The sequence below is a fragment of the Nycticebus coucang genome, chromosome 8, assembly GCF_027406575.1.
Source record: "Nycticebus coucang isolate mNycCou1 chromosome 8, mNycCou1.pri, whole genome shotgun sequence".
Lineage (NCBI taxonomy): Eukaryota > Metazoa > Chordata > Mammalia > Primates > Lorisidae > Nycticebus > Nycticebus coucang.
The window spans coordinates 5361236-5373843 of record NC_069787.1 but is presented as its reverse complement, the minus strand read 5'-3'; the positions used below and the strand labels follow the sequence as shown (position 1 = coordinate 5373843).

The window sequence follows — 12608 nt, the reverse complement described above, 5'->3', positions numbered from 1 at the left end:
TGTAAAATGGGGTTCTTCACTACACATAGCACAAAAGATTATGAGGATTAAATGAGCTAACAAGCAGCACCCAGTACAATGCCTGGCGCACACGTGCCCCACAGCATTTGCCACCATTATCACTCACGTTTGTCGAATGAATTAAACTGAAACCTACTCTGGGCCAAATTTCACACCCTTAGAGTAGCAGAAATTATAAAAGAAGAAATTGCAACTTAGGGAGTCAAAGTGACTTGAACTCAGGTCCTGAACCTCTCAAGTCCAGGCCCTCCCTCCATCCACTGCCCGCTCCTTCCCACTGGACTAGCATCCATCATGGAAGCAGGGCCAGGGCCAGGATGAGGCCTGTCTGCTCTCTGTGAGCCCAGCCCCCATGGCAGCTGTGAACCTGGTCTGCGGCCAGAGCTGGAAGCCATGGTCAGCAGGCAGGCAGGCGGGCAGGCGGCCTCCCAGTCGTGGAGCTTGAGGAACTTATGTTTGTCTTGGCTTCTCTGGGCTGGCCCAGGCCCTGCTATTGTTCTGGGAACTATGCCTGCCACTGGGAGGCCTGGAGCAGGCCCCACAGAGGGGGCTGTCGCTAAGGATGAGGTAGGATACCTCTGGCAAGTCACGTCTTTGCTGAGCTATGGGCGCAGCCTGGCACCTCTATTTTGGCTCTGGCATGCTCCATTATGTCTTGAAGGTTGTTCACTGTTCTCGGTAGATGTCAGCCTCCTTTATTAGCCTGGGGCTCCCCAAGGGTCTAGGTCAGACAGGCCCCAGGGCCTTTGCACTAACTATTCCCTCTGCCTCCCTCCTTCACATCTTTGCCACAAGGTCACCTTCCCAGTGAGCCCTGCCTGGCCACCTGATTTATTATAAAACTGCTCCTAACACTCCTGGCTCTCCTTTCCTGCTTAATTTTTCCCCATAGCTCTTGCAACCATCTGAATGTGCATTTTTCACATTCATTTTATTATGACCTGACGCTTCTTGCCAGGCTCTCAGCTCCAGGATGACAGATTTTTGTCTGTTTTTTTGACCACTGCATGACCTCCACCTCTATTCCTATAACAGCACCCGGCACACGGGAGGGGCTCCAAAGATACTAGAGTATTAGAAAATAATTATGTTTCCACCTTGGCTCTGTGGAAAGTCCTGATAGATCCCCTTCTGTGTGGAGAAACTGAGGCAGACGGCAGAAGGAGCTTGGCATTTACTGAACAGTCTGTGCCAAGCATTGTGCTGGGTATTTAACACCCTTTGTTTTAGGTCAGAGATGAAGGAGTGACCTTGGGTAAATCATGTGACCTCTCTAAGTCTCAGTGTTCTTAGGGTTCGAAGGAGGGTTAACAGCATGGTGTGCTCATAAAACAGAGCCTGGGGCGGGGGTGGGGGGCGCACGGAAGTGCTCTCCCAGGAGGCACCCGTGTTCCCCTCTTCCTCCTGTCCTGGGTGGGACCATATACGAGCTGGGGCCACTGCTGCGTGTGGGTGTGCAGGTTTGTGAGGCCTGGACCACTTCTTTTCCACACTGGGTTTCAGGACCTCAAGAGGGCTATGCCCCTAGAAGCAGGCAGAGGGCAGGAAGGCTCCATCTCTGCAACCCTGGGGTCCCCACTCTGGCCAAGCAGGTGATTACAGAGATTACCTGGCCCATGATTTCACCTCCTCAGGGGCTCGTCAGGAAAAGTGTGTTCCTTAACCAGAAATTCCATTATGTGCTGGAGCAGCAAAAGCTTCTTCTCCAAACAACTCTGCCCAGTGCCCATAGCAGCATCTGGAATGCTACCTTAAGATACTTTTTTGACTCTGGGTTCTTTTTTTAGCTTAAAGAGATTTTTTTCTCCCACCAAGATGAGGGAGCCAGGCCAACATCTGTGGGCAGATTGCTCAGACACGTTTGTTATTTATGTGCCCTGGGCTCAGCTTCACACCTTTAATCCCAACAGTTCTCCTCACCCTGACTTTTGTCATCAGAACCATGATATCAGCCAATGTAATGGTTATCAGGTAATTTTCCAGTTTGAATTAGTAACACAAATGTTTTAGGTATTGACTAACATTTTCATTGTTGCTGATATAGAAGTTGCACTTAAAACCTTAATTATAAGCTAACATTTTCATGATTAGCTGCCAATTTGCTAATCACTAATATCCTAGTCACTGTAACATATTAACCAGCAGCAGATACCCCAGTTACAACTAACACTTTAGTTAACAGCTAACATGTTGTCTACGAGAGAATGAATTATTAGCCAGTACTTGCCTTAACTAACATCAGAGTTACCGGCTGAAATGTTAGTTATAAAATAACTCAGTTAATCTGATTTAGCAGATAAAATCCAAGCCAGGACTTCTCAATCCATTTGGATGATTTGGGGATACTGTTAAAATGCAGCCTCTGATTTTGTAATTCTTACAAGCACCCAGGAGCTACTGATGTTGCTGGTGGCAAAGTAAGGGACCCTGCTGTGGCCTAATCAGTTTATAAGCAACAGCACACTTGCCAAGTTAACCTTCTACCAGCTAACTTATCAGTTACAACTCTAACATTAGTTATCTGCTAACATCAGCTCCAGAGAGCCTGCCTCCGTAATTCTCAGGAATTTTGCAGGCTAGTCTTTGAACCATTGACAACTTGAAATCAGACTTGGTAGGATATGAAACAGGCAAATACTACAAACCAGGGCTTTATTTTTTCCCCCAGGCCTAGTCTATCAGCACACCTCTGGCCACTCCCCTCCTAGACCTGGGCTAACTGTAAGCAGGAATGCCCGAGAGGCCCAGAAGGGCCAGCCTGAAACAGCTCTCCATGAGGCAGGGAAGGGACGAAGGGATGGAGTCCAACTTACCTTCCCGGTGGACCTGATGCCCTTCCAGATGCAGAAGAAACAGATCAGCCAGATGAAAAGAAGGCAGAGAGCGAGCTCCCATTTCACAGCACCGGGGTGGTCGATTCCAGGGGACAAGCTCAGGACTTTGCGCCTTGAGGCAAACACAGAAGGAGAAGTCAGTGGGGGGGCTCAGCCCCCAGGGCGGAGAGAGCTGAGGCCTGGATTCTAAGGGGAGGGATCAGAGCTTGCCTTGGAAGCTGCACTTGCACAAGCTGCCTTGCCTTTCCAAAACCTAGAATTCCCATTGGGAAGTCAGGAAGCGAATGAATTCAGGCTCCTAAATCAGGCAAACCCAGGTTCAACTCAGCTTGGCCTCAGGCAAGTTTAGCAGCCTCTAAGCCTCAGTTTCCTCATCTGTAAAATAGGTACCAATTCTCTGTTGCGACCTCAGCAGAACCTAACAGTGCCCAGTGTGGGCCAAACACGGGGTTCAAATCTCAGCTCCACTGTTCACGCAATTGCTGACTCTGTGCAAATTATCAAACTTTACTGAACCTCAGTCTCCTCATCTGTACAATGGGGTCACTACCCTCCTCCAACATTGCTGTTCCATCCCTCTTTTATTTTATTCACCCTTGTATGTCACCTGGATCCCTCACTAAAATGGAAGCCACACATAATCCTAGATGCAGAGGCTGGGAGGCACCAGCAATGGCCGAACCTCAGCCCCTGTGACCATCCTGGCTTTAAGATGCCCGGGGAGGCTTCTGGCATCTGCTCCCTGCCAGGGTTGTGAAGGTCTCAGAGGAGGCAGGTAGATAATGAGGGTAATCAGTATGGGGCAGCCACCAGCCCCGCCCAGGATCACAGGTAGAGCCTTTGTCTTTGGATTCAAGACTCAGGCTTCCTGCTGGCTCTTGCCAAACATGCACACACACACACCCCCCCTACTTCAGGGACATTCTCTGTGTGTGGGCATTATCGTGTGAAACCAGGGCAGGGCAGGGCAGGGCAGGGCACTGTGCTGGTGGACAAACTTAATGCCTAGAAACAGCACCAGAGTTCTGTCTGCTGCAACAGTAACTGAGGACAGCCAGGCTGACCAGAGGGACACTAGCTCTGCCCACTGGTCCTCCAAGGTTACTTGCCTATCAATCTCTAGGCTGCTGAATACAGAAGACAGGGTCCTCTGCAAGAACCAGGATTCCTTTCGATGACAGCCCCCCGTTGAAAGGCATGCTCCCAAACAAGAGAGGCAAGAAGTGAAATGTGACTTAGAGCCTCAGTTTCCTCCTTTGTAAAATGAGAATAACAGCTGTTGCCCAGAAGGCTGCTTGGGAAACATCCCAGGCTCTCGGCTAGTCCTTGGGATCATGTCCACAGTCAGGGCTGCAGTTACCAGAACACTCGCTCGCTAGAACCCCTTTTCATTTCTTTTCCTTTTTTCTTTTTTCCAGAGAAGCTTCAACATAGAGACTTTGAATACATCCAAGATTCAACTGGCATTCAAGCAAGGCCTTTCTTTCCTAGCATCTGAAACAGCAGATGGCACATTACAGTAGCTCAGTAAACACCTGTTGAATGAATGAGTGACTGAAAGGACTCCACTGGGATGATGGTGAATTTGCATGTCACTCTGGACCAATCCATGAGATCCTCCCACTAACAAGCCCCAATTCTCTGGGGATGATTTTCTTTGCCATTTCCTTGCTAGTCACAGCGACACCAATGGGCTCCCCCGGCACCAGGGATGTCATAACGATAATTCTGATGATCAAACAGAAGCGACCAGTGATTGCCTGCTTGCCAAGGCCTTTTCCGTTTATCTCATCCAATCCATGGAGTAGAGGCCAGTCACCCCATTTTACAGATGGGAAAACTGAGGCTTGGAAGGTCCACTTGCCCACAGCCACAAAAATAACAGGTGACGTGCAAAGCTGCCAGCACAAACTCAGGCCCGTCTGACTCCAAAGCCAGTGCTCTCTTCACTACACTGCTGGTCTGATTTTAAAAGAAAACAGAACCTATATCTTTAAAAAGAATCTCTCAGTCTTCTGCTACATGCTGGGGTTACCTGCTACCTCAGGGCAGGGGGCATCTACACGAGGCAGGCTGTCGGCCAGCTGGGGCCCTGCCAAGCACGTGGATTCAGCAGCTGTGGCAACTTTCAAACAGAAATCCCTTCCCCATGCAGTCTCCAGTGAAAGTCCAGCCTGATGGCCAGTGGCCCAAGGCTTCCTTGTCAATGGGCAGAACCAGGAAGAGAAGAAGCACTTTCCATGTCCACATCTGCACAGGACCTGCCAGCAAGTCCCCATGCCCTGTCCAGGTCGCGAGGGATGGCTTCTCTGATGTTCTGTACAACTCACTGTGAAGTTCCTGCCCATCTCCAGCTATCTTGTACCACACTTGTGAAATGGCTATTGTGCCCACCAGACTATGAATAGCCCCAGGGCAATGACTTTATATGCTGACGGGACACTCTGTCAAAAGCCTACCTTGTCTTTGGTTCTTTAGGGCAAGTTGGCTGAGAAGCTTAAAACCCTAGAGACCTGACTGTGACTGTCCCTGACCCACAGCAGTTCATCCGACACCTTTCTGCCCTTCTCCCATGACTGTGCTGGGCAAACCAGCAGCACCCACTGCTGACAGAGGCCGCTGTCTGGCTTGTCCTGGGCACCTAACCAGACACAGAGGCCACACAAAGACACTGAGTCTCAATGCTGGAGGTAGTCCCTTTGCAGGATTTCATGGTGGCATCCAGTGACGCTTCAAGCACATTTTCTTTGATCCAGCAATTCCATTCCTAAGGCTGTTTCTTATAATTACACTTGCACAGGTGGCCGAACAGTAGCGTCCACTCAAAGTAGTGCTGTGTATAAATGGACAGATCAGAAACGACCCGAAGGTGCGTCAGCAGGGGCTCAGTGAACCGCAGAGTGGGTGCACAGTGGAACAGTATGCAGCTGTGTAAAAAAACCACAGGGACCACATCCTGGGGACACAATGAGGGAACAGAAGCAAGGTGCATGACAGCACTCGTGGCACACTCCCTATCGTGTCAAAAGGGAGGGAGAGAGAGATACACCTGGGCTTGCACACGCACGGGCTACTTCTGGCAGAACATGTAAGAGGCTGGTGATAGTTGCTGCCTGGGCAGGGGAGAGGGGCTCACTTTGCAATGAATATCAGATTTTACTATTTGAATGTTTTAAATGTGCACATGTCGCCTTTATAAAAATTATTTTAAATTCTCAAAAAGATTTGTAAAAGGCCATGCGAATGTCCTGGGAATGGAGTGAATGTGTCTCATCAACCAGGGGTTTGTCACAACAGAGCCTGACGCAGGCTCGTGGCCAGAGTGACTGACATTCTTTCCAAAGACATCTCAGGGCAATCACGGCCACTGGAGGGCCTCCAGGTCAGGCTGAGTCCCAGCTGGGACCCTGCACAGGCTCTTCCCTATCTGACCCCCAGCCTCTCCTCAGCCACAAAACAGCAGACTAGGGTCTCTGCTGGGCCTTCTTGCTTGGATAAATGGGCCTGCTCTGCAAACTGTAGATTGCTATGCCCTGAGGCAATGCCCTGGACTCCCACTCACTCATGTCTCCTCATCACCCGAGGACAGGGTACACACTTTACTTCCAATCTGAGCATCCCTCCCTCAACACTGCCATTACCCTTGTCCAGGCCCCCAGACCCCCCAAGACTATCTCAGCAGCCCCTCACTGGTCCTCCTGTCTCCCCTCTGGCCCTCTACAGCCACACACTATCTGTCAGCACTTCATTTGGGCCACATCCCTCATCTGCTCCACATCCTCCATGGCTCCCACCTCCCTGGCCAACAAGACCCTCCTGACCTGCGCCATCCTCTTGCCATCAGACCCTGGCACTTTAGAGTGAGGGGTGCCAAAGAGTAATGAGGCAGGACAACAGATGTAAGCAGATGTGTTCTGGACCAGCTAGAGACGCAGTCATCTAAGCTCTGCCCTCATCCCCATTCCTGCAGCCCCCCTCAGCCGCCGCGGTTGCTGTCTGGTATATCCTCTACACGGCCTGAGCACGGCCCTGCCTTGGGGCCCCTGAACTGTTCTCTCCGCCACATGTGCCTTATCTGCTTGCCCCTTCCCTTCCTCTGTTCAAGGACCACCTCCCCAGAGCAACCATTCCTGGCCACCCTCCATAAAAATTATCCCTGGTCACTCTCCTTCCCCTGTCCTGGCCCTAATTTTCATTGCTTAACATCACTTTTATGTTCGTTTTCTTTGTTGTCTGTTTTATGTCTGTCTGTCCTACTAGAATGTCAGCTCCGAGGAGGCAGAGTCTATGTCTGTCTTGATCCACTGAACAATGCCTGGTACACAGTAGGTGCTCAGCTGACATCTGTTGACTGAATTAATGCTATCCGTTTGGTTGATGAGAAAAGTGAGGCTCAGATAGGTTCAGGAATTCACCTGAAATCGTGCAGATAGAAATTGATCCTGGGCCTACCTCCTTTTCTCTGATGCCAACCTGGGGACTAGCCACCCTGTGTGCTGGGTCCTCTACTGCCCTTGGCAAGGGACCCAGCATCCCAGGCTTTCCTGACTCTCTCATGCAGAGGGAGGAGGCCCAGAGGTAAGCTGCATTCTTGTCCAAGAATAGTAATGATTCATTCCAGGGTGGGATCCAAAAAAGAATTGCCTGAACGTCTGTTTGGAGTCGGCTGCCCTGCTGCCGTCCGTCCGGCACTCAGAGATGTAAATACGTCCTCCAAGCAGGCCAAATCGTTTCCTTTTGACTTCAGGCCAGCCATTTATTGGCCACGGCTCTCCCCTGGAGACTGGCGGAGGCAACAATTATAAAAGGGCTCCTCCGCCCAGAGCAGGGGCCGCACAGACCTTTCTCCTCAGCCTCATCCTTCCGACAGCTGCAGGGGAAGATTGGCTGAGCAGGGCTTGTTTGCAAATATGACTCATTTCTTTGATTCTAATAAAGTCTAATGATACGTGCGGAGCTCCCAGGGGCTCCGAGGAGCTAAGGAGGAAGGCTGGGCTCCAGCCTGATGGGGGCATTTGGCCAGAACTGGCCCCGCCTGTCCCCAGGGCATGTGAATAGGTAGGAGAGCTCGGGACAGAGGTGACCCCAGAGAGTAAGGACCAGCCAGTAGGCTGGGGTTCACCAGGGGCAGAAGCTTTAAACAGAACAACACAGCACTAACTTACAAAGGCAGCATGAAATGACAGTCTCTGGAGCCCCAGTGACTTCTCCTGGGGACATGGAAAAGGGCATCTCACTGGTTGCTGCTGAGAAGGTGTGGGGGTCTAGGCCGAGAGCAGACCCCACGAATGACCTGAGAGTGGGGAGACACACACAGCACCATGTGACCTGTGAGTGTGGACATGGGCTCCCAGGCTTGCCCTGTACATTTGGTGGGGACACAGATGACAGGTTAGCAGGAGGGGGGGTCCAGTGTCAAGACTTCAGGCACAGGAACTTCGCTACCTCTAGCTGTGCAGGCGGCCTTGAGCAAGTCACACCACACTCTGGTCCTCAGTGTCCAGAGGCTCCTCCTGAGCACGTGGTGTGTCCTGGCTCCTCACACTCTAGCCAGGCTGTGCTGGGCTATCTTCAGTGTGGGGGGAACTGAGGTGACTACCCCAAGGTCCTGTAGCTGGGACATGTGAGGGCTGGACTGGGCTGTCTCCTCCCACAAGGGAAAATGAACCTCACCCACACTGCGCGGAGGGAATGGAGCCTGGCGAGGATAGTCAATAGGGTCCTTCCCTGCCTGAAAGAAGCTGGGAGAAGTCTCCACTTCCACAGGGTCTGGGTATCTCTGCTTCTGTGGGTTCCTCAGCACCTGTCAGGCAACTTCTGCCTGGGAATGAATGGGCTGGAGCTACATCTGGTACAGGCGAAAGAAGTGGAAGGAAATATGGCTAGGGCTCAGCTTTGGCTCAAGAGACACCCAGACCAACCTTTGAGAGTATCCTCACTCCTCTGCTGCCCAACTGGCTCCCAACCAGCAACGCCACCATAATGTCCTGACAAGACTCACTCCATGCAAACCTGGAGCCAATCACTGCAGGGTTGCTGGCTATTTCCAGGGGCATCCATGCTAAGTTTCACCCTAAAGGAAACCCAGATCTGCTGAAGGCTGAGCCCTTGGCAGCCCTGTATATAGTCGGCCTTTCTTTCCTACCAATATGTTCCCTAAGGAATGTCCAGAAAACACAGATTCAATCACATCACTTGCCTTCTCACATACCTTCCACGGTTCCTTCTTCTAGAGAACAAGGCTCAAATTTATCACCCTAACATTCAATGCCTCAGCACTCCTTGGCTCTATCTCCTGTCACTTGCTGATGCAGCCTACAGTCTACACAAACCAATTACTTGCTATTCCTAAACACTTACGTGCTTTCAGAATGCTGTACTTCTTCATGGGCTGTTCCTACTGCCTGGAATACCTTTCTCTCTCCTTTTCTGCCCAGTGAGCTCCTATTCATCCCTCAAAGCCCAGCTCATGTGGTCCCTCCACTTGCAGATGGAGAAGTGAGACCAGACAGGGGTAGTCACTTGCTACTCCAGGCTGCCTAGTCAGGTGCAGACGTAGAACTCAAAACAGGAGTCAGCACTTACTGTGTAGAAACAGTCTCACTTGGTCTTTTCTGGCAAGGGGAGATCATAGTGTGGGAAGAGCCATGAGAGGGTTCTGAGTTGGGAAATAATATGTTGGATTCCAAACTGACTACAGAGATGCAAGGATGAGGCAGGGAAACACCACAAGGCCAGTGCCAGTGTCCAGGAGAGTGATGACAGGCAACCCACGTTGGGGGTGGGGGGAGCAGGTTCTGGATATACTTTGAAGGGGGAGCCAAGAGGCCCTAAAGATTGGATTTGAGGTGGAAAGGAGAGTTTTGGATGATGCTTAGATATTTTCCCAATTTAAAAAAACCTTTGCAACTGGAGGTTGCTGTGAGCTGTGATACTACAGCACTCTACAGAGGGCGGCAAAGTGAGACTGGGTCTCTAAAAAAAAAACCTTTGCGAACACTAAATGAAATGATAGAGGCAAGTTCCCAACTCTGTGCTCCTGGGAGCCAGTTATTCCCCACTGGTTCTCTCTCCTTTCCAGTAATGCCAAGAAAAGGGAAGACTCTTGAAGGCAGGAGGCCAGATCTTTCTTGCCTGTGGTGCCTGGCTCAGGGCTGGAAGTGGGCTGAAGTCCCTGGCCCAGTCTGTGCAGCCAGGCAGGACACGGAGGCAGGGCTGGTCCTCTTGCCTAAGCCTACTTGCCAGGTGTGTCCCCCCATACTTCACTCTTCCCCAGGGCTCTAGAATGAAGGTAACTTATTTTTTAACCTTGAGGTGGTCTCACAAAGCTCTACTACAACCTGGGGCTGGAGACACTGGGGGAGAGGAAGTGTGAAGGCTGGACCTGGAGGCAAGCACCAAGCAGGCAGCCTGTGCTGTGTGGACAGAGCAAATCCATCTGCATCACACAGGCACTTGGGAAGGTGCCCGAGGACAAGGAACCTTCAGAAGATAAACACTGTCTCAGTGTCTTCTGGGCCAGAAAAGGGAGCCAGGGTGCACAGAATAGAGATTCTGGCAGACAGGAACTCTACAATTCCCTGGAAGGCCCAGTCTGGGGGAAGGGGAGGAAGGGGTGAGGACTGCATACCCTGAAGACCTCATATTGCTCCCAGGAGCTCCTTCACTATGATCCCTCAGGCCTCAGACAATAGGGAGATCAGCAGAGCCACAAAGAGGACACCCCCTTTGCAACAGGGGGGCTTATTAGCTTTTGAAGAGGGGTAGCTCTTTAAGGTCATGACACTGAAAAAGTTCCAAATACCTGAGGTGGGAGGACTTTTATCTACCAGGAGGATTCTAAACGAATGATCATAACAACCCACATTTATCAAGCAGGTGCAGTTAGGGCCACGATGCTACAATCCTGGAAGGGGAGGGCTACGATGCAGTGAGGACACCCAGGCCATGGAGGGGAACACACCTGCCTGAGCTAGAAGTGGCAGAGTGTGGATTTGAGCCCAGGCAGACCAGGCCATGACTGAGGCAACGACGTCCCAGCAGACACCCACAGTAGCTGGCTCAGCGCCAGTGCTCTGGGTGAGGCAGGCCCAGTGGTCAGGCTATGCCAAGAACAGCAGGGAAAGGACAGGGCTGTGTCTCGGACCCCATTCAAATGAGAAGAATGAAGTGCCAGCATTTCTTTGTCTGTAAACTCAGCTCTCCAGAGAGAGGGGAGCTGAGGGGTGATAAATGAGCTTTTCCTGGTCTCTTTGTTTGTAAGTGGAAAACACAATTGCATGGAGAGCCCCCAAGTCCAAGCAGGCCTGGGGACCGCCCATGAGCACATGCTGAAGTCAAGACAGTGACACAGGCCACCCAAGGAAGGGCTCCTCACACCAAAGAGGGCAATTGACCCCTTCCTTGCCTAGGACTTCCCAGACCCAACCCTGGGCCACGGCAGGGACCCATCAGCAGGCAGCTCCTCCTCTCTGGCCTGTTCCCTGGGCCAGCTTCTAAGAAATGGGAAGACACCTTGAAAACAGCAAAGTCACACACAAAAGAGAACTATCAACTCATCATGAGTAGAGACCATCCCCTTCCTTAGCAGCATCGCCTGCTCCAGCTCACCTCCACCCAAGGCCTCATCTCGGCTGTTTCCAAGGTGGAAGGGGCTATACCTGAGTGCTGAGTCCCAATTTTAATAGCTCACAAAAAATAGGAAAATGATCTAACAGATGTTGGATCAGCCTCCAAGCCCTGTGTTACAAGGACATCCCTGTGCATCAGCTGACTGAGACCTCCAAACTCCAGAACTCCACACCATGCCTTCCTGATAGCTGTCCTCTCTGTACGCTCCCTCTAGTTACTAACTACACTCTGTAGTTCACGTAAAAATGCCCACAGTTCTCTACTCCTCTTATGAAGAGACAGAGTTTATTCCCCCCCACCGCCACCTCTTGAATCTGGGTTTGTCTTGCGGCTTTCTTGGGCCAAAGGCACATTAAGAAAAATAATGGAAAGCAGGCATTGTGGTGGGTGCCTGTAGTCCCAGCTACTCGGGAGGCTGAGGCAAGAGAATCACTTGAGCCCAAGAGGCCACAAGGACCAGTTGTTCCTGACACCCCAGCCAACAGCCACCCAAACCCTGAGGACCTAAGCTGACTCAGACACCTGAAGGAGCCTAAGACCAGAAGAACTACCCAACCAAACTTGGCCCTACTGCTCACAAGCAGAAGAATCAAGAACTAAATAAAAGATTATTGTCTGAAGCCACCAAGTTTGGGATGGCTGTCACACAGCGAAAGCTCACTGATAAGTATTTTTCACTCTATCTACTCATCTTTTCATTTGAGTAACTATTTCAGCTTCATATATGCACTTTTCTCTGCAATAACAGAGAATATGTTTTTTTCTAAAATACATTAAGAAAACTGTGTCATTTTCAGACCACATAAGTACACATAGCTGCCTTTGAGAAACAATCCTGACAGGGACCCCACGGGGGAGGATTGGAACAAGTCCTTCCCCTCATTTGACAGTTAAAGAAACTGAGGCTCAGAAAGGGGCAGTGACTTGCCTAAGGTCAAAGAGCCAGTAAAAGGCAGAACAGGGATGCAATTCCAGGCCTACCTGTGACCAAAAGCAGAGATTCAGCTCCATACCTGTACCCTCCTTCCCTCCCCCAGAAGACAGTGGCTTCCATGGCCCCAGGGAGAAGATGAGGGAGTGGGCCGCCCTCTCTGTGCCCACCCTCCTCCTTCCTGTGTGAGG

The 12608-nt window shown here is 51.0% G+C and overlaps 1 protein-coding gene across 5 annotated transcripts in view; it reads right to left on the bottom strand.

Annotated features, from left to right (window-relative positions):
• The window catches only part of SLC6A6 (solute carrier family 6 member 6), an 82263-nt gene that overhangs the window by 25970 nt on the left and 43685 nt on the right, over nucleotides 1-12608 (bottom strand). For all 5 annotated transcript variants that reach the window (XR_008381570.1, XR_008381569.1, XR_008381571.1 and 2 more), the window contains one exon: nucleotides 2835-2967. Coding sequence is in view for 2 of the 5 variants with exons in the window: in XM_053599004.1 (XP_053454979.1) it covers nucleotides 2835-2967 (133 nt within the window). In the remaining 3 variants the exon portion in view is untranslated. The remainder of the gene's footprint in view (nucleotides 1-2834; nucleotides 2968-12608) is intronic.